This window comes from Lycorma delicatula, chromosome 2, assembly GCF_047948215.1.
Source record: "Lycorma delicatula isolate Av1 chromosome 2, ASM4794821v1, whole genome shotgun sequence".
Taxonomy (NCBI): Eukaryota; Metazoa; Arthropoda; class Insecta; order Hemiptera; family Fulgoridae; genus Lycorma; species Lycorma delicatula.
The window spans coordinates 15,483,155-15,508,964 of NC_134456.1; the positions used below are offsets into that span (position 1 = coordinate 15,483,155).

The 25,810-nt window shown below is 31.0% G+C and overlaps 1 protein-coding gene across 5 annotated transcripts in view; it reads right to left on the reverse strand.

The window, feature by feature from the left end:
* LOC142320492 (uncharacterized) overlaps positions 1-25,810 on the reverse strand; it is a 143,158-nt gene that overhangs the window by 14,022 nt on the left and 103,326 nt on the right. For 3 of the 5 annotated variants that reach the window (XM_075358349.1, XM_075358346.1, XM_075358347.1), the window contains one exon: positions 18,538-19,258. The exons of 1 other annotated variant lie outside the window; for it this stretch is intronic. In XM_075358349.1, the coding sequence (XP_075214464.1) occupies positions 19,104-19,258 (155 nt within the window). In that variant the 3' untranslated portion in view covers positions 18,538-19,103. Of the gene's footprint in view, positions 1-18,537; positions 19,259-25,810 lie in introns of those variants that run through there. One more of the 5 variants, XR_012755405.1, reaches the window with a different exon arrangement.

Below are 25,810 nucleotides of genomic sequence, written 5' to 3' on the forward strand. Positions count from 1 at the left end.
TGTAACAGCTAGTGAAGCAGTAGATCTTGGTTGTTCCTCATATCAATTAACTAGCTGGTTGAAAAATATTGCATCAAAGGTAGGATGATTTGGTTGCACTTTATGCAATCTACATAGTAGCATATTTGGTTTTGTCTATTCCGAATAGATAGCTAACCACTGTCCACTAGACTTACCATGGGGCTTGAGCGAAACACACCTGCTGCCAAGACAGATAAATGAATGGAATCATTGGGCATTTTTAGAGTGCTAGCCTATGTGGACGAATCGGCCACACAGCCATAGTCTAAGTGGGAATGGACCAGAGCTCGGTAGAAGTGCAACATGCATACTCAATCAGCTCCCCAAAGCGTATTAGATAGAACTCTCAGCATGTCTAGCATTTTTAATCATTTTATTACCTTCAACTTCTTTAAATGTGTTATCTACGTTAGTTGTTGGTCAAACCACAATACTGAAAAATTAACCCACATGCTTGCTTCAACTGGTTCACCATGTAAAAACAGTTAAAAGTCAACATGTTCCTTTTAAGCATTCTGTTTTCTAGTGTAAAGTGTTTGGATACTGTCATTCCAACTTGAACTCAAAAGGACCAAAAACTGAGGAAATCCTGACAAATACAAGATTCCCTTATATATCCTATTGATCATTGATCAGTTTATTTAGGATTCCTCTCCTCCAAGCATGTCATACACCTTTTGCATATAAAAAAATACAGCAACAAGGCATTGACAATGTAGGAAGGTATTTTGAATGACAGATTCAAGAGAAACTACATCATTGATAGACGATCTACGTTGGCGGAAACTCCATTGTTCAGTGGGATAATTAGAATGTTCTTCTCAAGGTACCAAACTAGACGACGATTTAACATTCGTTCCATTACCTTGCACATGGTATTGGTCAAGGAGATAGGACGGTAACGAGGAGCTTGATTTATTTTTATCAGGTTTCAAAAAAGGAATCACCAATGCTTCTGACCAAGAATCTGGAAAAACTGATAATAAAATATTCTATTATAGATATACAAAAGATGTCATAATACTGAATCAGAAAGGTGTGATAACATGTTTAGCCTGATATTATCATTTTGGGGAAGTGTCATTGGAAGTATTCAAAGCATACCTTTATTCATCAAAAGAAAAAGGTATGTTTAATTTATTTTGCGAGTCTCCAATTACAAACAGGGTATTTCATACCTGCAACTTATACCACCTAAACTCAGGACAGTATGACAACTGAATCTGACCTAAGCAAGTTTCCAAATGCGTTCAAACATCAATTGACACGGTGACGAGGAAGCCGTTGCTTTTTAGTCCAATCGACTGCACTGACTGTCCTGTTCCACACACGGCTCAAACTTTGCTCCAAACATACGATGATGAAGTTGTTCAAGAAATGCTATCAACATAAGTGCTTTGCTTCATCATGCACTTCATCGGTCTCCACATTCTCGAGGAGGTCTTGAGATGATGATAGGGATGTGAAAGCCTGAGAGCCCAGAGACACTGTACCAGGCTAAGATTTTTCTGTAGATCCCTTTATTCAGATCTTAATAGTTTACTGTGTTGTTAGTGCAGCAGGAATTTTATTTGATGGTGTACTGACTGGAATGGTTTTTTGTAAACAACTGTTAGTCTTTCTACTAAATCTATCCATCTTTTTGACAGTTCTCAACGCTGCAATATAAGAAATGAGGAACTCACCTTGTGTGACAAAGCCTGGAACAATGATCAGTTCTTTGCACAATGTGCATTCGTTCTGTTTTTCCATATTGTTAGAAACAGCTTGAGCAGAAACAAAACTAACACAGGGCAGTACAAAATTCCTCATGTTGAGTTATTTTCTGTATTCCCTATGAGCCACAGGAAAGGACACTTTCTGCTAAGTACATAACTTAGTATAGTCGCCTTTTCTTCCTTATAAAAGAGGCATTCTTGAAGCCTTGCCTAATGTGGACCTTTACAATTAATAAACTTTTCTACCTCAGTGCAAACAATTTTGTTGTAACCAAATCTCTGATAATGAAAGCAGCGTCTTGGGTTTGGTTTATATGGTTGCACATGAACAGAAAAGTAGTAAATTTTTATTCGCTCATGGACAGTTGGAGTAGAAAAGGTTAGAATAAGTGATGTTGGTACATCAACACCATTCCCCTTCCTTATTATCCTCTGCACAGAAGTGACTGACTGCTGTGATAGCTCTTCTGATACCAGCAAAATCACAGTAAAAGATCATTTATTCCCTTGTTGGAATTTAGTGTACTGTGGGGCTCTACTACCTGTCCTTCCATTCCTTACATTCCTAAGGGCTAGGAGCTTCTGACTCTTGTTTATCATGAATTACCTCAATCATCAGAGCGCCAGTCCTAAGCTTTTTAATAGATTAAGGAAAGGTGCAAGCCATTCCACTACATTTTTTTATTAGGAATAGAGAAATCTTAGAGAAGGATTTACCTTCTTTATTATATTTGACTCTAAGAAACCATACACTAGAAAATTTAGCACTACCTCTTTCATTTCTGTTTCATGTCTCCTGACACATCTTCGGCTGACAATGTTGGTTGAAGTTTTTTCAAACTCCCCAGTTCATTGTTTTTTTCAAATGGACCAACAACACCAAAAAATTATTATTTGGGACTGAAATTTTGTTCCCAAGAGTACCGGTGATTTAACAGACCACTCCAGCAGAGTGTCTCTTTCTGGAGCTAGGACTGCATATAACTGGGTTCACCCTGATGCCCAAAGGACATTACTAGAGACCCACTACGAAGCTGCAGAGACTGGGGCTGTGGGAATGCCAACCCCCAAAATCTTAAAGAGCAAGATTCCCCATCAGGATCACCTGGGTTAACTAGTTTCATACTATCCTTTCTTCCTTCTTTTCTACAACAATTTTTTAACTACTACATATTTATTTATTACACCTTAATTATCTGTTCAATATTTCATTATCCGTTTTATAAATTCAATTTTTGTCTGTCTCATTTGTTTACCTTCTACACTTCCTTCACCAAACTAAACCTGTATGTCTTTTTTTTAATAGACAGCCTGCAAACCTAGTTTGTCTTTTTCAACGGATTCTATTAAAAATTTTTTCTCCTATTTATCTTAAATTTTCCATTTCAAATTTTATCAAGCCATCTAATTTTCAACATCTTCCTTTAACAATATAACTTCAAAGATATCCATTCTTTTCCCTCCTGTCTTTCCTATGGTCCATGTTTCACTATCATAAAACACATAAATATATTCGAAATATTCTGAAATCTATATTTGATATTAGCAGAATTATTTAAATATACTAATTCATAATTTAATCCATCCGTTGTTCTTTATTAGCCAAATAACAAAATTCCTCCAGTTTGGTATATTGTGTTCTCCCATATTAATAATTAAATCATTATTTTCCTTGCTGTCATGTTTCATTACCATTGCTTTAGTCTTATTTATTTTTAACTAAATTTCTCTTTAGCAATAAATCAATGCCATTCAGATTCTTTCAAGCTCATCTTTGGTTCTGACATAAGAACAAATGACATCTGCATAAACAGTAAGTGTAAAGTAATATTTAGTCAATATTGCTTCCCTCTAGTCAAACAGACTACAGCACTTCAATTTTGAATATGAACACATATTTAGAATGTCATAAAAGGTGTTGGTTTTCTTTGGGGGCAGGAAATGCGGGTATAGATAAAATCCAGCACACAATGCATTTTTAAATTGACTTAGAATTTTGCAACGTATTTTCTAACCTTTATGATGGTCTCATGTTTTTTATCCTCATTACTTATTAGGTCAGAATCAATCAACCAATTTTATTAAAAAAAAATAAAATCCTAAAATTTAACAGAAAATATTAAAGTTTTTAATTTTAACCATATTATCTTTAAAAAAAATCAGAAATATAGCAAATTAAAAGAAAACTACAGTTTTTATTGGTATTTTTCTAAAACCCTTTTTTTACCAAACATTCGTTCATATCAAATTAAAAAACATATTAACTTTTTTTACACTGTGATTTTACAAACTTCTCTACTATAAACTTACACAATTACAGCGATGAAATTTATGGGATAAATACATATCTATGGCATCATAATTCAAACTATTAAATATTACTAGTTATTTTTTAATACCATTACATCAGAATGACTTTTTTTCAATAACTATAAAATATCATTTATTTATGGGAAATCTCAATACCCTCTGAATGGCCATGTCAAGTGTTTTTTATGATAAAGCAGTCCCGAAATGACATTTTTAAAGCAGATTTATTAAAATGGTGCAGTAATTTTTTACAAGTGTTGCATAATTTATTTAAATACATTATTAACCCGTTTTTTTTCTTCTGAATATCTAATAAAGAAACCAACTATAAATGTATAATATGAAATGTAAGTACTCAACATAAGTCATTTTATAAACATCCAGCAAAATCATCATGTTAATTAATTATTTTGTTTATAAGCAGTTATTTTAAAAGTGTTTTCATGATCATGGTATTTTATTCAGAATTGGCTTACTGTAGCAAATTTTTATCACATAATATGGGAATATGAACTTACTTAAATAGAAAAATACTATAAACTAAATTATAAGAAATTTTAAGAGACTTCTTTTCAAGTGAATTATCAAAGTAGGTTTTTCAGAAGGGGATAACAGAAAAGGATGTATTACCAAAAACACTGTTTATCTTCACTGAGATGAAGATAAACATTGTATCTCAAGTCAATTTTTATTGTATGACAATAAAATAAAGAGCAAATTAATAGAAGTTTAAAGCTTTAAAAACTCAGATTATTTATTTTATAGAACTGCTTATTTTCAGTTACTTGTAGAAAATGAAAATTTCTCTTTCGTAAAACTAGTGATACATTCAACCCTGCTGTTAATTGATTGATTACTGAATGAGTTTCATTCTTTATATTTTATTAAAAAGGTTGAAGTTACTTTTAAAGAACTGCACTGGCTTAAACTTACTTCTACTTTTATTTATTAATTTTTATTTTATTTATTAGAGGCAATGTTATTCATATTACTACAACTGCTGTAATCAAAGCCACTTTATTATTATTACCTAGCATCTGAACAAAAGAATAACAGTTCACGTTAAAAAAGTTAATATTAAGAAATTACAATTACAACTAAATACAATTTATTTATTACATAAAGACTTTTATGTTGCAACAAGACCGGTATAACAGACTTGAGTAATGGAATCCTACCAATTAATAAGTAGTAGAGAATATAATGGGAGGAATTCAAAAAGAAGCTAAAATGAGCCTTTTTAGTAAAGGTAAAAGGTTTGTTTAACAATCGCCCTTTGTAATACTGTCCACGATACACCTAAACAGATGTTGTTCAATGAGAAGTTACCGGACCCAGGTTTGGAATTTCATGGGAAAGTGTGAGGGTAGACAACACCCTCACACTTCAAGTTGGGTCTGGTCCTGCAGGTAAAGATAGTAGTATAAATACTCCGGGAAAGATCAGATGACAATCAGTCTAAGCGAAATCAGTTCTGCGAGAATATTCTGTGAGGAGAGTGAAGGAATGAATTTCTAGTGTGAATTAAGTTCGACATGATTAAGGTGATGTTACAAGTACTTCCAGTGTGGAAGGTACATGAAAACATGAAATGGTTCACTGAGTTACTGTTAGTAAGTGAAAGAGATAATGTAATAAATTTCTTTAACAGCAAAGATATTTGCAGTAAAAGAACTTTATACTTGTCTTATTTATTGTACTATAGTTAAAAGTGTTAATGGTCATGCTAATGTTTTTGACTGAATTATATTTATCTACCTGTAAATAAATCTTGACAATTACTTAAAATTCTGTTTTGTAATCACCGTTTATTATTATTGTTTGCTGTTGCCATTATTGTTATAATTGATTTGTCTTCTATTTATGTTCTTTAACTAATAAATGGTAATTGTATAAATATTTTAAATTATTTGTCCCTCAATATCCTGATCGAGCCACGAAAAATTTTAATACCTAGGTACTGAGATCCTACATGATTCACATCCATACAGAAGTACAACACTCTCTTGCTATGTAAAGTAAGATGGAGTTTACGTTTCTTCCTCTTAAATGTTTCCTTACCGTGCTGTTATTGTTTTTATATTTTTTCCATGTTTGCAATCTTATGTTAACATAGTACCTATATTGTTTTATTTGTTCAATTCTTTTTTTTAGTGCAGACATTCGCTGGCTTATTTTCTCCTACCTCGTTACTTTAGTTTTCCTAATACCCATTTTATGTCAAGTTCTGCTAATTTTGAAATCATCTGTTGAATGTCCAGTGCTTTACCTAAAAATCATGTCAAATGCTTTACCTAAAGAATCAAGAGTCATGTGTGAACCACAAAAAATGTATTCTCCTACTTGCAACACTGCTTCTATCTAGATAATTTTTACCATATCTTCAACAATTGTTGGTAGGCAGTAACCTTGCCTTACTCCTCCTCTAGGTCAAACCACTTGGTTTGAGCATCCTATATGTTCATAGCTGTTTTCTAATTCACGTACAATTCCTCAGTCTAATCTTATCCTACCTTCTCGATTTACTCTTTGGCTTCTTGGAGAATTCTCATAAGTTTATGTTCCATTCAACACGGTCAAATGATGAATCTGTGTTATACAGAATATACTTATTCCTTTACCTCTCACCAAACTAATAATTCATTCTAGGCTAATTGCATTCCTTCTTTACTAAATCCAAATTGTTTTCAGTAACAATTTCCTATACTTTTTACTCAAACATGTTCAGAATTCACAGAAGAATCTTTTTTGAATCTGAAGTTAAACTAATTGTGCTGGAATCTTAAACAACTGTCCAGGCTAAAGGTATCCAAAAGTAATGGCCTATATTTAGAAAACCAGTCATCATAAATTTTAATCGTAGGCTCAATCGACAGAAAATACCTCCAAGATTTGTTCTACATACTATCAAGGTCATCAGAATATACATGCATAGGCAAGCCGACTCACAATGCAATTGTAGTCAGTCGAGATGTGGACCCCACAACAGAAGGTTCAGTGTGTAAGTAGAGTTTCAATCAGTTTCACCTGTTCAACAGCATGTACAAACTGAATGGAAATCAATCTTCCTACATCCAAGTCTATTCAACAGTGGGATATGATTTTAAGAAACTGGTAGTTGGTCTCACAGACTGGAAATCATCCAAAAGTTTCAGTTAGTGACAAAACTGTGGTTTGCATGTGCAATGCATTCACTATCACTTCTGGGAAGTCAATTAGGTGGACTATTTATAAACTGCAAATTCCTTGTTCCAATGCTCATAAGCGGCTCCATTTGTGAACGTACAAGTTACAAATCCTTCATCACATTAAAAACAAATGATTGTCACCTATTATATTACTTTGTTGCAGAGGTAATGCACCATGGCGAGAACAATCCTAATTATCTTGATATGTTGTTGTTTAATTATGAGCCAATTTTAGTATCCAGATATCACTCCTTTGGACTTTTTTACTTGGGGATTTAATAAAAGTTGTGTGTGCCAAAGAAAATCAGAGATTTGGATAATTTAAAAGAGGACTATTGAAGCTCTTTTAGGACCACAGATGCTCCTAAACACACCTGGTAAAAGTTAGATTATCATCTAGATGAATGCTGAGCTACTAAAGGTGCACACATTGAACTTGACTAACCTACATTAAAACTTGGTGAGTGCATTGTTTATTAAAAAAAAATAAATTATATTAACTGGTTTTCTTAATATAAGCTATTACTTTTGGATACCTTTAGCCCAGACACCCTGTACTTTACCGCAATATGTTTTTTTGGAGAATGGAATCATGGTTGTTTTAATGAAACCAATTGTTATTTTTTCCAGATTCCGTTTAGTTATTTTCTTTGCCTTTTTAACTTTGTTCAATTTATTTCTATTTCTTCTGCTGTCAGAGGAATATGATCACAAAAGTAACTGCAAACACTGACAAAGATGTCAGTTAAGGAATATAGCTTCAAATTAAGATATAATAAACTTATAGCATTATTTTGCACTCATCTTATTATGTATTTGGTAGAAGTCTCTCTACAATCCCTTTATGATGTTCTTTACTTCCTCTCTCCCATTGCTTGGATTTTTTTTAACTTATGGGAGTTATTTTCTTTTGTTTCTCAAATTTAAATAACTGTTAGTTAATGTGCACAGTAACAATTTTTATTTTGGGGGAAAGCAATAATCTTTACTGGTTGTTTCCTCATTAAAATACACTATTTATAAAAAAAAAAGAATTATATATATTTCAAACATATATATATATATATATATATTCCATAATAAAAATGTGTTACATTTATAAGACAAATTACATACTACTCAAAAATATTTAAAATTTCACTTACCAAGTTATAAGTGTTCTGTATGCCCTCCATTTGTCGCATGGATGATACATACGGCATATTGTCTTGATATGACATCAAGACAATAGCTGAATTCTTGTACATGCGTTGCAGACAGTTTTCTGTTACAGAAGTTACTGCAGCTGTGATCCTGGTTTTCAGCTCATCCAAATCAGAAGGTAATTACAGAACACAAACACTTTTTTTCACACATCCCCACAAAAAAAGTACAGGATGTAATGTCTGGGTACCTTGGAGGCTAAAAATGTAATGCCAAATCTTGGGCTTTTATACACACTATTCAACATCAAGGGAATGTTTTGTTTCATTTAGAAGCTGACAGGGAAGGTCCCCATCTTGCTGAAAAATGATTTCATCAGTGTCTTCATTTAGTTGTGGAAAAAAATCAGTCCTACCGCATTTCAAGATAGGAATACTTTGTTACTGTGTTTCCTTAACACATTCACTGCTGAATTTTTTCTTTACTTATCTGCTGCACTGATTTAAAAAAAAAATAAATTATATTAGTATATAAACTAGTTTTTTTTTTAGTCCAAGATTATCAGAACCTTGATAACATGCAATGACCTCACTGTGCGTCATCAGCAAGCAGCATGCAAATGACACCTGCAGTTGTGTAACCCACCCATTACATTGCTTCTTGGCAAATATTTTTCTATTTGTTCTTGGATATTATTCAATGGTTTAATATTCTAACAGAGCAATATTGCATAGGTTAGTCTTTTTAGGTTATAATTTACTGAAATTATGGAATAATTTCTAAAATAAAAAAATTCTACATATTTACATTGAAATTCTTTCTTTTCTAAATAATAGTTTTTTGATTTGCAATAAAGATTATAAAAATAGTAAAAAAAAAACATAAATTTTAATTAATTTTCATCTTTTAGAATGTAGCTTACAAGCCTACAAAATTAAAATTTGGGTTGTGGAATGTTTTTTAAATTTTGATAGTTCATTCCTATGTATTTTTTAGTGCTGAATCCGAAAATAACCTTCACTTTTTTCCATAATGTCAGGATTTTTCACAAATATCAAAATTTACAAAAAATGTGATACTATAAAATAGACATAAAACTTCTTTTTTATAGTAAATTAATATAATATATTCACTTTTTTGGCTTATACTATGCATTCTTACAGCTAAACAGTTGAATGGTCTGAAGAACAGGGTGTGGGGGGATTTGGGTTAAAGGTGATAAGGTGGCGGGAGAGCTTGGCCGACAGGCTGTGACAAAATTTAACATGTTTATAGGCAGCTCACCACTCATGGGCTGTGCAGCTACTATCAGCGAGTGCTGTTTCAACCATCAGCGTGCGTAAATCGAGTTTTTTTCAGTCTGTGATCAAACGCACTTTTGTTGGTGGAAATATATTTTCAGGCCATAAAGCAAACTTTCCATTTTCAAAATTGCTTCAAGAGGATGCAAAAATTCTGCACATTTTTTTTGTTACATTTGTGGTGAGTTAATGGTGGAAAGGCAAAAAAACAATTTTTGTTAGACAAGTGTAGCTCACGTATTTCAGAGTGAAAATAGGAGATCTAGACAAAACTTGGGCATCCCCACTATGTTTGCTACACATGGTGGAAGTCCTTAGACGGAGGTCAAAGAGTGAGCAGGAAGAGTTCAGATTTGGAGTACCAATAGTGGTGCGACAGAAATGGAATCACACCAATGATTGTTACATTTGTTCCATTAGTGTTCACGGTTTCAATTTGAAAAATAAAAAAAGAATCATCTATCCAAATATGCCATCTGCTTTACACTAGATTCCTCATAGTCCAGACGTACCAGTACCAATTTCACCAGAAAATTTATCTGAAATAGACAGTTCCACAAGTGATTTAAATGAAGATTACATCAAGGAGTATGAACCCAGAGATAGCTGTACACCAGAGCTTTAGTCACATTTTGAAATAAACAATTTGGTTCGACATTTAAATCTGACCAAAGAAAATTCAGAATTGCTTGGTTCGAGATTTAAAGAGAACTTTCTAGCAGCTGGCACCTCATTCTCCTGCTTCAGGTACGGAGAAAAGGGTATTCTTCCATATTTTTCCAAAGAAGGAGAATTAGTCTTTTGCACTGATGTACGTAGACTTTTGACTCGATTTAACATTCCATACGAAAGGACTGATTGGAGACTGTTCACAGATTCGTCCAAAAGAAGCCTCAAAGTTGTTCTTCACAGTGGGAATACATATCCATCAATAGCTGTCGGACATTCTGTCCTTTTAAAAGATGGTTATGATAATTTGGAATTCGTTCTCGATTAAGTACAAAAATCATACGTGGATATGTGTGGCAATCTCAAAATAATATCTACACTCATAGGACAGCAAGGATACATAGTTTCCTTGTTTTTTGTATGAATGGTATAGCAGAGAGAGATAAAATCATTGGATAAGGAAAGATTGGTCAAAAGAGCTTCATTAGAACCTGGAACCAAACATATGCTCTAAAAAGCTCTCATATACCTGAATAAAGTTTTCCTTCCACCTCTGCATATTAAATTAGGCTAGATGAAGCAATTTGTCAAAGCCTTACCAAAAGGTGGTAAATGTTTTAAATACATCTGTGACAAATTTTCAGTCTTATTAACTGCCAAACTAAAAGAGGGTCCTGACATTAGAAAACTTCTCAAGGATTTTAATTTTGAGAAACAAATGGAAGTTGCAGAAAAAGAAGCCTGGGAAGTCTTTAAAGATGTAGTAACCAAGTTTCTGGACAATAAGAAGATTCAAATTTCAAATCAATTGTTCACATTACGCTGCAGAAGTACAAAATTTAAGGCTGTTCCATGCGCTTTAAGGTTCATTTCCTAAATTCACATGTGAACTATTTTCCTGAAAATCTTGATGCCGTTATCAAAGAGATGAGCGAGAGATTTCATCAGGACATGAAAGAAATGGAAAGGAGGTATCAAGGAAAATGGGCTACTATTATGATGGCAGACTACTGCTGGACGTTACACCAAGATGAACTCTATCAGCATAGAAGCATAGAAGTAAAAGCGCGAACCAGATGATAAGCCGTCCAAAGAAACATTGACCTGCCAATTATGGGTGGGTGGTTTCCAAAGGCATGACGTACTTCATAGAAATTAATTAAAAAATGCACTACAATAGAAATTAGGCTTATTTTGTGGCAATTTTCATTGCCACAAAATAGCCCCCTGCCCACCTCTTCAGACCACCAGCTGTTTAGCTACAAGAATGCAAAGTATAAACCAAAAAAGTGAATATATTATATTTATTTATTATGAAAAAAATGTTTTGTATCTATTTTATTGTATCACATTTTCGCAATTTTTCAACTTTTTACAAATTTTAAATTTGCAAAAAATCCTGATGTGATGGAAAAAATGCTAAAAAATACATAAGAATCAATTATCAAAAAATAAAAAACAGAATCATCACAGGCTTGTGACATTAGTTATGAGAAGATAACTTCTATTTGAACACACTTCTTTTGAAATTACTATTCACAAAAATTAAAATTAAAATTAACTGATAAAAATTATACTAAATAATAAACTTTGTCACAAGTAGCTTGCATTTAAAATGCTTGTAAAGATGAAGTTATATGGTACTACACTTTGCAGAATTTACCAAATTTTTATAGTTATGAATTAGGGCTCAAACAAATTTACATCAAAATCAGTCAAACTTTCATAAAATTATAACAAATCTGATTGAGTAATTTTATAAATAAACAAGGCTTTATTACAATTTACTATGATAAAATTCCAGTATTAAAAAAAGTAAATCTTTAGTTTTATTTTCAAAAAATTAAAAAAAAAAAAAAAAATTACTAAATACATTTTAAAAATAAATTAATAAAAATACAATGAATAGAATTTAAAAAAAAAACAGTAATATGATTTTCTGTAAAACAAATCTACAAGAAGTTGTAAAAAATGATCTGTATGAACAAAACTGTACAAGTACAAGTATAACACAACAAAAAAGAAACAACGAACTACACAACCAAACTCAATAATCCTTTCTCCATGCTAATACACAATAACAAAACCCTTACCGGTTGCTGAAAAAGAGTGGTAGAGAATAAAAGAATGACTTATATAATAAAAAAAAGCTCTTGACGCATAGGTGGGATCATGTGCATGAAGCAATTCCCTCTCTATGAGGCCACTGTGGGGTCATCAGCACTGAATGTGTAAAAAATATTATCTTCTGGTAAATATCCCTCCTACTGTACAATCTGCAGAGGTGTACGGTTTTGAATCAGGTGATTTTTTTTGGTAGACTCTTTTATTGTTATACTTATATAACAAAGTGCTGTTCAAATACTATCACAATTTTAATAAAACTAATTAAAGCCATTGTTAAATAAGCCATGTTATACTCCATACTTAAACACACACTCTCAATTATTTACACCCAAGAATATTATAAATTTCCAAACTGAATTCTTGATAAACGAGTTAAAAAACAAGAAATAGGGAAGCTGCCTCCTCCTACTTTTTATGCACCTATATACTACACTGTTACAATTGTGTTCATGCTAAGATCAGAACTTTTTCATAGTTGAAAAATGAAATTAATAGTTAATGAAAATTTTTTCATAGTTCAATTTTAATATAAAACATTTGTGTAACTTATGGTAGCTTTGTTGAAAGAAAACTAATAAAAACAATTGCATACACACACACTTGCTCTGCTGAGTTACTCGGTGCCCATACAGTGTTTCCTTATGTATTATATATTATTAACTTTTAAGATATTTTAATTTTATGATAAACAGTATAAAAATTTGTTTATTATTTTATAGAGCATGAAAATTGGTGTTAACTTGGAGAATTACTGAACAAAATTTACAAGTGTGTTTGATGTCAAACTATTACGAACACTAATTAAAAACACTTTTTGAAAATTTAGTTGTCTAAATAAAAATCTGTCAAAATTGCATATTTTGTTTATTTTAATTTATTCAATATTCTTTTGTTTGAGTCAATTGTTGAAAATTTAATTTTTTTAAATAAAATAATTTCTCTTCGTAAATCAATAAGAATGTGTAAATTTTTATTTGTTTTTTTATTACAGAATAGTTTTATGCAAGAAAAAATTATGTATATGTTCTCCTTTAACATTTTAGCTGCTGGGTTATATTTTATTATATTAAGTTCTTACTAATATTTTAAAAACTTCTCTTCTAAGGAAAACATAAATTAATTAGGAGTAGCAAAGGTTTTTAAAAGGGCTTGGGTTTTCATGTCATATCAATTTGCTAGATTGATATATTATTTGAATTAATCTAGACTTTTTGTACTTATTGAACAGAATTATTAAATTCTGTTCAATGTTATTAAGAAACTCAAAATCGAGCTGCGGTGCTCTCTGGCTTGAAAAAAATGGTAATATGACTCAATAAAACATGGTTTATGTTTTGCATATGCTAATAATCCACACATCTTCTCAGTGTAGCATAAAATGGGTCTGGACTAAACAATTTTTAAAAATTATAAGCATATAAAAAATTACTGTTAATTGTTTTTAATTATTTCATTTTGTTTAGTTGTTTACTTGTAATTTTACTTAACACATACTTCTCACTGATCCTCAGTTATAAATCACACGTTTATAAATCTATTTCTAAATCTGTTCTTCTGAACATCACACAGTTATAAATCTAAAAGGATCTGTTTAACGGTGTGATGAATAATTCATCTTTGAAGCAGAGTATTAGAGATTACTAAACATATATCAAATTGAATGAGAATATGTAGGAGACTAATCTAACATTTTTAAAGATCTTTTATGTTCCCTGGGAAACAAACTCCTATTTTAAAAAAACAGCATCTTCTATGTCAGTCCCTGATTTTATATAAAAATTAATTTATATCAAAGGAATCAATACAAAAATAATCCTTATGTAACTTGTAACATCATTAATATTATGTTTCTTGCAACTTAAAATATTTATAAGTAATGATTACTTTTTAGGAATCCATTCTATCATGTATTTATTACCTTTCGTGATGATGCATATATTTTAATCATTAACCAGTATTGTACAAATGGAAAACGGTACAAATTTCAGAGAATCTCAACACGGTTAGAGTTTTGTTTACATTAAAATTATAAAGAAAATATCATACCGACCACATAATTTTTATGCTATCAGCAGTTAATTTCTAATAGTACTATCAAAAAAAAGTTGAAATTTAATTTTCAACAATCATTCTTTAGTTACTATAAAACCAGTTTTTTTTAATATTAAAAAATAATTACTAGTTTCTGTGGCTATTTTTCCAAAACATATTTCATCATAAAGGATTTTAAAAATAACCGCAGTTGTAGTAACTGTCAAATTCACAATAGCTTTTACTTAAAGTATCATCGATGAAAGAAATCATTTTCTTTTAAGATTCACAACAATGCTGATATACAAAAAAAGTCATTACTACTCTCAGTATAATCATAAAAATGGTATAATAATTGGTTTGTTGCCCTCATTGTTTGCTGTATTAAAAGAGCAACCATACTCATTTTAAAACAAGGGGGAAATTTACCAATGTTTTCCACAACTATCACATTTTAAAGTTTTGTTTGAATTAGAGAAGGCATGTAAACTGATATCCATGGTATGGCAAAAACATTTTTTGTTGCACATCAACATGTTTATGCCGATGAGGTATTTGTAGCAATACATAAATGTACAGATAAAACTAAAAACCTCTGTTTATTTGAAATTAAAAGGAGATTGCTACCCGGTATATGATTACAGAGAAATAACTTAAAATAAAATGCTTGACTGTATACCAAGCCACTTCCATTATAAACGTTACTAAAGTGAAAGGTAATAGTAGAATTTACTCTCTCAGTTTATGTTACCGTTAATTTGGTGAAGATTAAATTCATTAATAAATTTCACTGCAATAAGAAATTAAAAATTATAAATCATGAAATCAGTATTTTTTTTCATCACAAGAATAATGGGGGGGGGGGGGGGGCTTTGTCTTTATAAGTGAAAGAATAAGACCATAAGGAATATGAAGAACTAATCTATGAAAAGCCTATATAAAATTATATAAAAAGTGAAGCTGAACTTATTTAATCAAGAACGCAACAAGAGATATGCTTCCTGTATTCTACTACCATTCTGCTGGTACATTTTTACTCCAAGTTTTCAGTAATTTTTCCATGATTAATTGCAGCTAATGTAAAAAAAAATTAGCAATTCAACATGGCAATTATAGTTTGTGTGAAGCATAATTCTAAAAATTACTCTAAAGATGCGCTTACAAATTCAGCAACAGAAAATAGAGTTTGTTAATGAAAGCGATGGCAGTAAAATTATAAAATCAAAATTTTATGTTGATACAGATGCGCTAAGGTCAGTAACAAATGTCGGATTGATAAAACATCTCAAATGTATTTTACAATACAACAGTAAGTAGTTTTCAAACCAAAAGAGGTAACTGGAAAACCATACAACTGATAGTTATATGGCAAAAATTGAGGATTGTGAAAAACAGTATGTGCAAAAAAAAATTTGTTGTTTTTTCACTGAAATTATTCTACGTAATGATGGCAGTTCATTAGAAAATTGAATGTGTGCCAAAATATCTTGTACTTTAAGCAGAAAGTGCTAGAGAACAGCGTGTACAACTCCAGTTGAATTTCTGGAGATAGTATAACTGCCGAGTAGCCATTGAGGTTTAGTGTGGAGTACTTTTGACTAGTTAGCGTAAAGTGAGTTGTTTTGGTTACTGAAATAGAATGGAAAAAAAAAATATTACTGTAAGAAAAAAAATCATCTATTAATAAAAATGTAAATTACAGGGAAAGCCTTATTCAACTGCAAAGAGTAAACAGAAACCAAGAAAAGCAGCACCTCCTGCTGAAGTAAGTACATTTCTTTGTTAACCTAAAATGTATTATACACATTCCTGTTTACTATTACATACTACTTAATATGCTACTTATTAGCAAATAATTTAATTTTATTGTTTGATCTTTGCAGTTACCTTAAATTAAATTAAAAAATAAAATGTAAAAAGTTTATTCTTTAATTTTGCATTTACTTACATATTTATGTAAAATAATCCACATTATCACAGGTTAATTTTTTTTAATTTTCAGGTCGCTTGTAAGTGTAAATACAAATGTAAAGAACTGTCAAAGGAAGTGAAGGAAATGCTATTTCTGGAACTATACAAATTATCAGATGAACACCAAGGTACTTATTTGATGAATCGTACTGAAATCATACCCCAGTTTCTAGCAGAGACATGGTACATACAATGATCCAAGCGAAAGTAAGCGGCAATCGACAATAACTTATACTGTTCCTACAGGTTCTGGACATTGTACAAAATCATTTAAAGAAATTTTCAGCCTCAACAAAGGAGTAAATTGCAAACACTTAATCATAAAAAGAAAATTGGGAATACTTCATACAATGATAACAGAGGAAAAAATCTTAACTCTCACAAACATATACTTAAATTCACTAAAGAAGACTGTAAACTTGTTTATGAGCATATTGATAGGTTCCCTCGACAGGAAAGCCACTATGGAAAAAGTAAAAGCACAAAACAGTGTCTTAGTACTGATTGAAATTATTATAGGATGTACTGTGCATTTAAAGATCAACATGCATTTAAGAAGCGCTACTGTAAGCTGTCATTTGGAATCTCAAAAACAGATGCATGTAGTCTGTGACAGATACACTACAAAAATAAAGGGAGTAAATAGTTGCTGAACAGTTTACCCTTAGATCTCGACTAACTTTACATCAAAGAAAGGCTACAAAAGTCTTAGATCTGATGAACAGAAGTATGAATGAATCACAGTTACTGCAAAGTGATGTTTGCTGTATTTCAACGGACTTGCAGCAGGTATTATTTTTCCCTACATTGACTGACAGCAACATGTTTTACATGCGCCAACTTTCTTACTACAACTTATGCATCTATGTTGGCGTCTCTGGGAATTACTTATATGTGTATGTGGCATGAGGGAATTTCTGGTAGTGAAGGCAATGATATTTTTTTATACTTTTTTCAATCACAATTTTCTGTGAAGAAAAAGCTTGAGGCAGAGTGACAGCTGTGTCAGGCAAAATAAAGAATTGAATGCTAGTGATGGCTGTTATCTATTTAGTAACTAAAGGGTACTTTAAAAGCATCGACATAAATTTTCTCACGTCTGATCAGTTATCATGTGATAGAGACTTTGGTCTCATAGAGAAAAGGAAACTAAGTGTGATATCCAATGAAGTACAAGAAGTTGTGAGATCAACTAAAATAAATTCACCTTTTTAAAGAAAAAAAGAAGACTTTTTTGGAGTTGTTGCTGATTCTCATATAAATTTAAAATTTCAAATCACCAAAATATTGTGGATACATGTTTCTAAAGGGCAACTTCCTAAAAGTTTAACAAGGTATTCAATGAATTAGAAGACTGGACAATACAATCTGTATTAAAAAAAAAAAAAGTTATAGACATATTGCCAGTTAAGATAAACTTCCGGCATTAAATACATAAAATAAAATTATTAATGAAAATATCTATCAATGCTGGATTACACGGATGAAAAAAATCATGATTTTTATCAAGATTTATGTAAATAAAGTATTCATTTCTAAGAATAAATTTTCTAACTTTCTTTTGAAGATTCTTTTACAATACTACTGTGTTTCATTTTGTTAGGTTTTAACAGTTTCTGTAATTTTTTTTAAAAGTTTTTTTACTTCTTTTTCTTGTATATTATAAACTTTAGGACAGGTTAGAGATCTTTTAATAATAGATATGATGATCATTTTTTTTTTTTAATATTGTAATCTGAATGTTTTTCTTGATTTCCTACATTGCAGAAAATGGACTTCTGTAAAAATGGACATTTCAGTAAAAAATAGTTTAAAGTTGTACCGTTACAAAGACTTGTAAAATAAATTCCTTATTTTTGTGACTATTAATAATAAAAAAAAAACTACCCAATATAAAAAAAGGTATTGTTTTCTACAAAAGCTCCTCAATTAGAATCTGCATATTTGATATCAAAACTTTCTCAATTTTCCCAACTTGAATTTCCTTTCAGACTGAGTAATTTAAAAAAAGATATACATATGGCAGTAAAGGATAAGAATAAACAAAACATGTGAGACTTATCTGTAACAAATTCAATATTTAATTACTTATAATAGATTACATCAACTGCAACCAAACAAATAACCGTATCTTACAGTAACATTAAATGCTACGATGTAGCAGTAAAATTTTACAGATCATCTACAACAAAAAATAATATATAAAGTATAACTTTACATCAATAATAGGCAAATTTTTCCAAAATCATGAGTAATAAAAACATCTTAAACTATTCATTTCATTTATAATATTAAATGAAATTATATACTTAGCGATAGTATGCTAGTGATACTAAAAAACTTATTAGTTAATAATCCAATATTTTCAGATAAATCTTTTTTTCCATTTCACTAAACAAGTCATTTGATAATTTAAAAATAACTTTATTAGCTGAATACAATAATAAACAAAAGGATAAATAAAAATATACACTGTACTACAAGACATTTTCAGAATACAGATTTGCATACCTAATTTTAAATATTAACAAGATATCTCTACTATATGGTTACAAGGAGGAAGATGCCAACAAAAGATAACAAAAAGTAAAGACAAAAAAGGCAAACATCATAAAATTATGATTTTAAGACATTTGTCCTCGTTTAGTATCAGAAGGTTGTTCTTCTAAATCGTCTGCAACTTTTTTCCCAATAACTTCACTGTTAGTAATGCCAGTGCACAGTGCCGATCTTACGCTGTTTAGTAAATCTTGTGGTTCCTCCACACAAACCTTGCTACCTGAAAAAATGCATAACAAAACTGACATGTTGCATTTTTAATATAAAAATTGCATATAAAATACATACATTAATATTAAAATATGAAATAACAAGTACCACAGCCAATTGACCGGCTAATGTTTCTGGTACACATAGGAAACTAAATGAGATGATGGCCTTTGAAAGGTATAATATTCAACAACACTTAAGAAGAAAAATGTAATTTATTTTTGCATAAAAAATTGCACAAAAATTGGAGGGGAAATTATTTACAATAGGTTTTTTTGTATTAAAAAAAAAATCAACATGTAAACAAACATTTTTTTCAATCTTTTCATATGCAAGTTATTTTGGTTGTCAAAAGTCCGAACTTCAAGGACCACAAAAACTTTGAGGCTACCACTACTAACTTAGATTTCATTTATCTACTCTAAATATTAATAAATTTAATGGTTCAAATTTATGTTAATGTGTTAAGTTTATTTATTTTAAACTTATTTTAATTTAAATGAACTGTTATTTAAAAATAAAAATCTTTATTTTGGAAAACATATAGAATGAAAAATATCAGAAGCATGTTAAAAAATAATTTTCTTTATAATGCATATAACAAATGCACGGTTAATCAGTGAATTGATCTACTTCACGGTAAACTATACACACAAGTTACCTACATGAACCATTTATTTCTCCATATCTTTGTCATTTTCAGGTACTTTTCACACCACCAATTAACTTCACTTATATGCTGGCTTCCAAGTATTCACCAGAGTAAAGAGTTGACAGTCACAGCATCCAGAGCAGATAATGTGTTGTAAAACTGAACGCATCGTTCATGAATATCCCATGTTATTGGTTCTGGGTTGGTTTCCAAAATTTCTTCAGCACTTAATATGTTTCATAAACACACATATTCTCATCTACTCATTTTAAACTAGTTTCAGTTTTCATAAATTCTATATGTGAAATTCCTTTGTGGTTAAAAGATATTGTAGTTATTATTTTTTTGTTTTGGTAGGGTCAATCCAAATTTCTAACAGCAATGTCACTTATAACATCAATGCTGTAAACACAATGTAATCATCAATAGTCTCGATTGTATCATAATTAATTTAAGAAATGAGCCAGGTTCATCAACTGCTGCTTTACAAACATTTAACAGAATGGATGGCATAACGAGATTATACTTTTTTTTTAAGACAGCCATATGCTTCTTGATGTACTGAAGAACATAACGAATAAGATTTATTACCAGTGATTTTATTGTTTTATTTTTCAGGTTATCAGAAATTATGTAGTGTTTAATCATCCTCATATTTTTATTTTTTTTAATCTAAAACCAATAAAATAATTTGATTAAAAACCAATCTTGCTAAATATTTTGAAAAATTTTAACATGATTAAATTCATCACATAAACTAGAAGCTTGTGCTTCTACAATTTAGAAAAACATAAAACTCCACAAATATATCAATATTTATCCTGTAGGTAAACAATTACACTAAATTAAGTTTGTAAAATCATTAAATACAGAACTATTTCCTAATATGCAAAGGAAATTGTTACAATTTGTATAAAATGATTAAACTATTCTTATAATCTATAACACAGACAATCACAACAAAATTACTGCACGAAATCAAAGAAGTCTGTTTCAAACAGGCGTTACATACTAATCACTTGACAATTCCAAGAAAAACAGTTAATAATAAATAAAACAGTAATTATTTAATACAATCTTATTTAAAACTATAAGTTTTTGAAATGTTGGAAGTAAAATATTAAAAATAATGTATTCATTAAAAATTTGGTTTAGTTTGTAATTTTAAAAGTTTACAGTTATAAAATGTTCATTGCTGATTCTCATGGAAAAACAGACTTTAAATAAAAAATTAACTAGTACAATTTAGCCGAGTTCTATGTAGTATTATTTAAACCGATGAAACTTCATTACTTTTCAGAATACTGAACCCTTCAAATTCTTTTTCCTTGGAGAGAGCAAAACAATTAACATTCAAAACTTTTCTCAGTCAAATAAAGGAGACAATCAGGTGAAGAAAAAGAAGATTGTTGACATATGTGCTAAACTCTACCAGTTCTATTATTATATTTATTCTTACATTTTACATATTAGAAAAGTTTTGTTTTATATTGAAGTTAAATTTTTTAATTATTTTAAGACAAAACTAGAAGAAATGGAGGGAGATAAATAGATACCAGTCTACTGCGATTACCATATTCAAATACAACTGACAGTGTTAATAGAGAATTATACAAAGGATAACAGTTTATAATCGATGGCTTCCAAAGGGTTAATAACGAAGGACATAACTGTATATAACATTTTTTGACCAAACTCTATACAACAAGATTTACAACACATAAACTGAGGTCACAAAGAAAAGATGAACAAACAACTGCAGGCTGTTGTCAGAATATTTCTGAATAAACAATTTTGTTCATTTTAATTTAAAATTATTTCAGTATCTTACATCATAATATGTAGATAAACAAATTATCTATAATTAAAAAAAACTTTTAATGAAATAAATTGAAGCTATTCATCCGAAAATAGCTTTCTTTATCTTTGTCAAAAAACCTGTTTCCTGTTCATTGTCAGCTTCCACACACAATACAATACATAAACATACAATATAATAATATATACATATATGTTTTATATTTTATTTAATTATTTATATATTTATATATATATCTTTTATAAATCTCTAAGTCTTTACATGTTTATAGTATGTTTTTTTTTAAATTACCTATAAATTAAATTTTGATAAAATAATATAAGATGAAATGGTATTTCAAACTATCTTGATCCAATTAGAATTCTTTTAACACTAAAAATAGAAAAAAACAAATCATTCTGTAATATGACTGTCTGAAGACATCAATGTAAAACAAATTCTACAAAAAAAAAATTATAAACGCAAGGAAATTATAAAACAATGGTCATGGTTCTGATATAATTTTTTCCCCTGAAAATCAACATATTCCATTGAAATGTTATTTATCAGAACCTTAACAAGCTAATTTTTTTATAAGAAAAAGTTCTGATGAAAAGTAAGGGTATAGTAGACATTTGAAGAAATTTATGTCGGTTAAATCATACAGCAATGAAAATTTCAGTAGGCAGAATGATCTTCCACACATAAATTAACCTATAATTTTGAACTAATCAGATTTTTCCATTTTTGCATTTACTATTAATTTGTTGAGGTAATAGAAATGAAGTATGTTTTTTTACAAGAACCGCTTTGATACAATAAACAAGCAAATTTTATTGAAAGAATTTATCCTTCAATTTAACCTGAAAGCCTGGATCTTAACCTACAATTCTACATAATCCCGACCTAGATTTAGGCACTTATAATATAGTGTGATTAGCTTCTGCAATCCAGCTTCATAGAAATCTGCTGCCTGAAAAGTTAACCATCGCTGAATGGCTGTTGTTCTTGATGTTGCTGTCACTGTTACCAAGGCACAGACCACCAAGGTGCTGCTTTAAATGCAGGAACAAGTGGTAGTCACTGGCTTAGTACTGTATGGTGGGAAATCAATTTGATTTGAAGCTATGTGCGAGAGGGGGGGATTACAAATCCCTCCTCCAACTTGAGGATGTGCTTTTTCTATTTGTGTCTATTTCATGTGATTAGAACATTGATGGCAGCCTCGCAATCCCCCCAAACCCTTCCAGGATAAACATATGTCTGGATGATTTTAAAATTAAAGATTTTTCAAAGAACAGTCTTCATTTCAGCTTCTAATTTCACGAAAGTGTTAACAAAAGGCGACTGCTACTCCCCAACACTTGTGAACATGATGTAAATAATACTCTAAGATCCAAACTTCTTTTTTCACCTCAAGAAGACAAATGAGAGCAACGAATGAGGTAGAAAAGCCCAGCAGTCGTCAGCCAGAAGAGAGAAGTGGCCTGCCCATGATGCCCACTTCAGGGCCACAGGACAATACAAGGTTTATGGTCTGTAATTTATTTACAGCTGGTTTATGGAAAGGCAGGCTTAAGAAGAAAAGAACAACGAATGATAAGAGGCCCACCGACACGGGCTGGAGTTCGGCTGACCGAGCTCAGCTGAGATGTAGCAGCATGACAGCCAGAGGGAAGAAAGTCCTGTAACTTCACCTCACCAAACACCCAACATCCTTTCCAAAACTTACAATTTTGTACCGATCCGTACATGTGACTCCCTTTGGAGAGAGGAACGGATTGCTTCCTCCAAACACTAGGGCCCCGAAAGGCATATTCCTGTTAGGCCGGAAGGTGCTAGCACTGAAAGGACTTCAAGGGAATGAAGTGGAATCACGCAGGGAGAACAAAGCTTATATGCACCTAGTCTCCCGTGATCAGCCCCGGTCTAAAGGACCAGAACACAAACAACAATTCCATCCGTAAATAAAAACACAACAATCTATATAACTGCCACTAAATAAATAATGACCCACCCGATACAACGAATGACATCAGCAAGGGACATTTGTCCGTGTTCTGCGATTTGCAGGAAGTTAATAAAATCTCCCGCCATCTTTCCATTCCGTTCCTTCTGTTTTGGATTGCATGACTCAGTTTAATCAGTCTCAAAATATGACTCATTATTTATCACTTCATCCCAAGGCAAAAAATCAACAACCAATGGCCCTTGTCTATCACAAAACACAGTGCACATGATTTTCAGGGCTGACATTGTTTGCTTGAATTTCACTTTCTTGGGAGATGTTGAGAGAATTAAGTTAAAGAAGTTTAAACTAGAATTCTATACAGAAGAATTGAGAGGAGAGTGGAAGAAGTGTTAGGAGAAGACCGATTTGGTTTCAGGAAAAGTATAGGGTGAATGGAAGCAATTTTATTTTGGGAAGCATGTTTATTTTACATATCATTAGTATTTATAAAAAAAATTCACGCATAAGTTTTATGTGTAATTAGTATTAAGCAATATTAAGAAGATAGTTCTACTAATTTTTGCATAAAGTACATAATAAAATATTAATTTTTATGTACATTATTGATTACACTGACTAAAATAATCTGTATTCTTTTTAAAAGGATATGGAAAACTTGCATGGAAATCCCATACAAATTCTTGCGGAACTGGCTAATGATGAGTGGTGATTGTTTAGAAGATAACCAACCGTCTGTGGGATTCTGACGATAGCGAAACAGACTAAACATTTTTTCCATCTGAAGATGAAATTAACTGTTTTTCCAGTACCAGGTGTGTCTTAAAAATTCAATCTATTGAAATTGTTGGAAGGAAGAAGTAACAAAAAACTGACTCTTTAGTAGTTTCAGTTCCACAAACACAAAATATATTTGAAGATAATAGTAATGTAATTGTTCTTGAGTCAGAAAATTTGTTTGAAAAAAGTGGTCGCTACTGGAAAATACAAGTTGTCCCTAACACTGAAAAAATTGCAGGTAAACACATTGTACACATCAGATCAGGTCCAACAAAAAACATTCGTGCAAATTCTGCAGAATGTTTCAATTTGTTTTTTACAGATGACATATTGAATGAAATTTAATGATTATCTAACAAAGAAATTTGGAAAAGAGAGAAAATTATACAACAAACAAGGGAGTACAGTATGTGCTATGTGAAAAAAGCCTTACTATTCATCCATGTAATAAAACAAAAGGAGCAGTAGACACTTTTGACCGAATGTGCATGAATATGAACTGCGGTAGAAAAACAAGATCGCCTATTTTTTTTAACTTTCTTGCCTGGTGCTGTAGCTTTAGAAGGGAAAGTATTGGAATCGGTCCAGTTTGGGCATATGCAGTTTTCATCAGATCTTTTGACACCTACGGAACCCAAAAAACCAGATGGAAATTTTCTAAATGTTCGTATGTACGTGTGTGTATTCAGTGTTAGGTGTCGCACCCTAAATTACCTTACACTGTCTAGAATGACTCGATCAATTTTGACCAAACTTGGTCAGATTACTTCCACATATGGGACATTGATGCCATTAAATCTTCAACTAAAAGGTCAAGGGGTGAGGCTGTAGAAGCAATATTTCAAAATTTTGCCTAATTAAGGTCTTATTTTTCTTAGGCGTATTTGTTAACAATTAAAAAATAATATTTCCAAAAACGTTTTTCCCAAATTGCTCTCTCACCCCAAAAAATGCTCTAAATAAACTAGTGGCTGAATGGGTATAATAAATATGTCATTAGTACCTCCTTTCACTGTAAGGAGTACCAGTGTAGCACTGACACACAGCTCTTGGAGTCGGCTGCTATGTTGTGATGTTACAGGTATCCAGTAGAATTAAAAAAATGAATAATATTTAAAGTGTAAAAAAGTATTTAAAGTGGTCACTAGCACCACCACACCTGTGCAAATGAAATACTATACGGTATGTGTACGCACTTTAGTTAGAATCACTGAATTAAATAAACAAAAAAATATTATATTTAAATACAATGATAAATGTTTTAAATTAAGCTATGTGTATATGTGTGTGTAAGCCGTGCATTGCCAGTCTTTTCTGATTTCATCATCGATGAGTTTCAACAAGTTCTCGGTGATTATCAAGG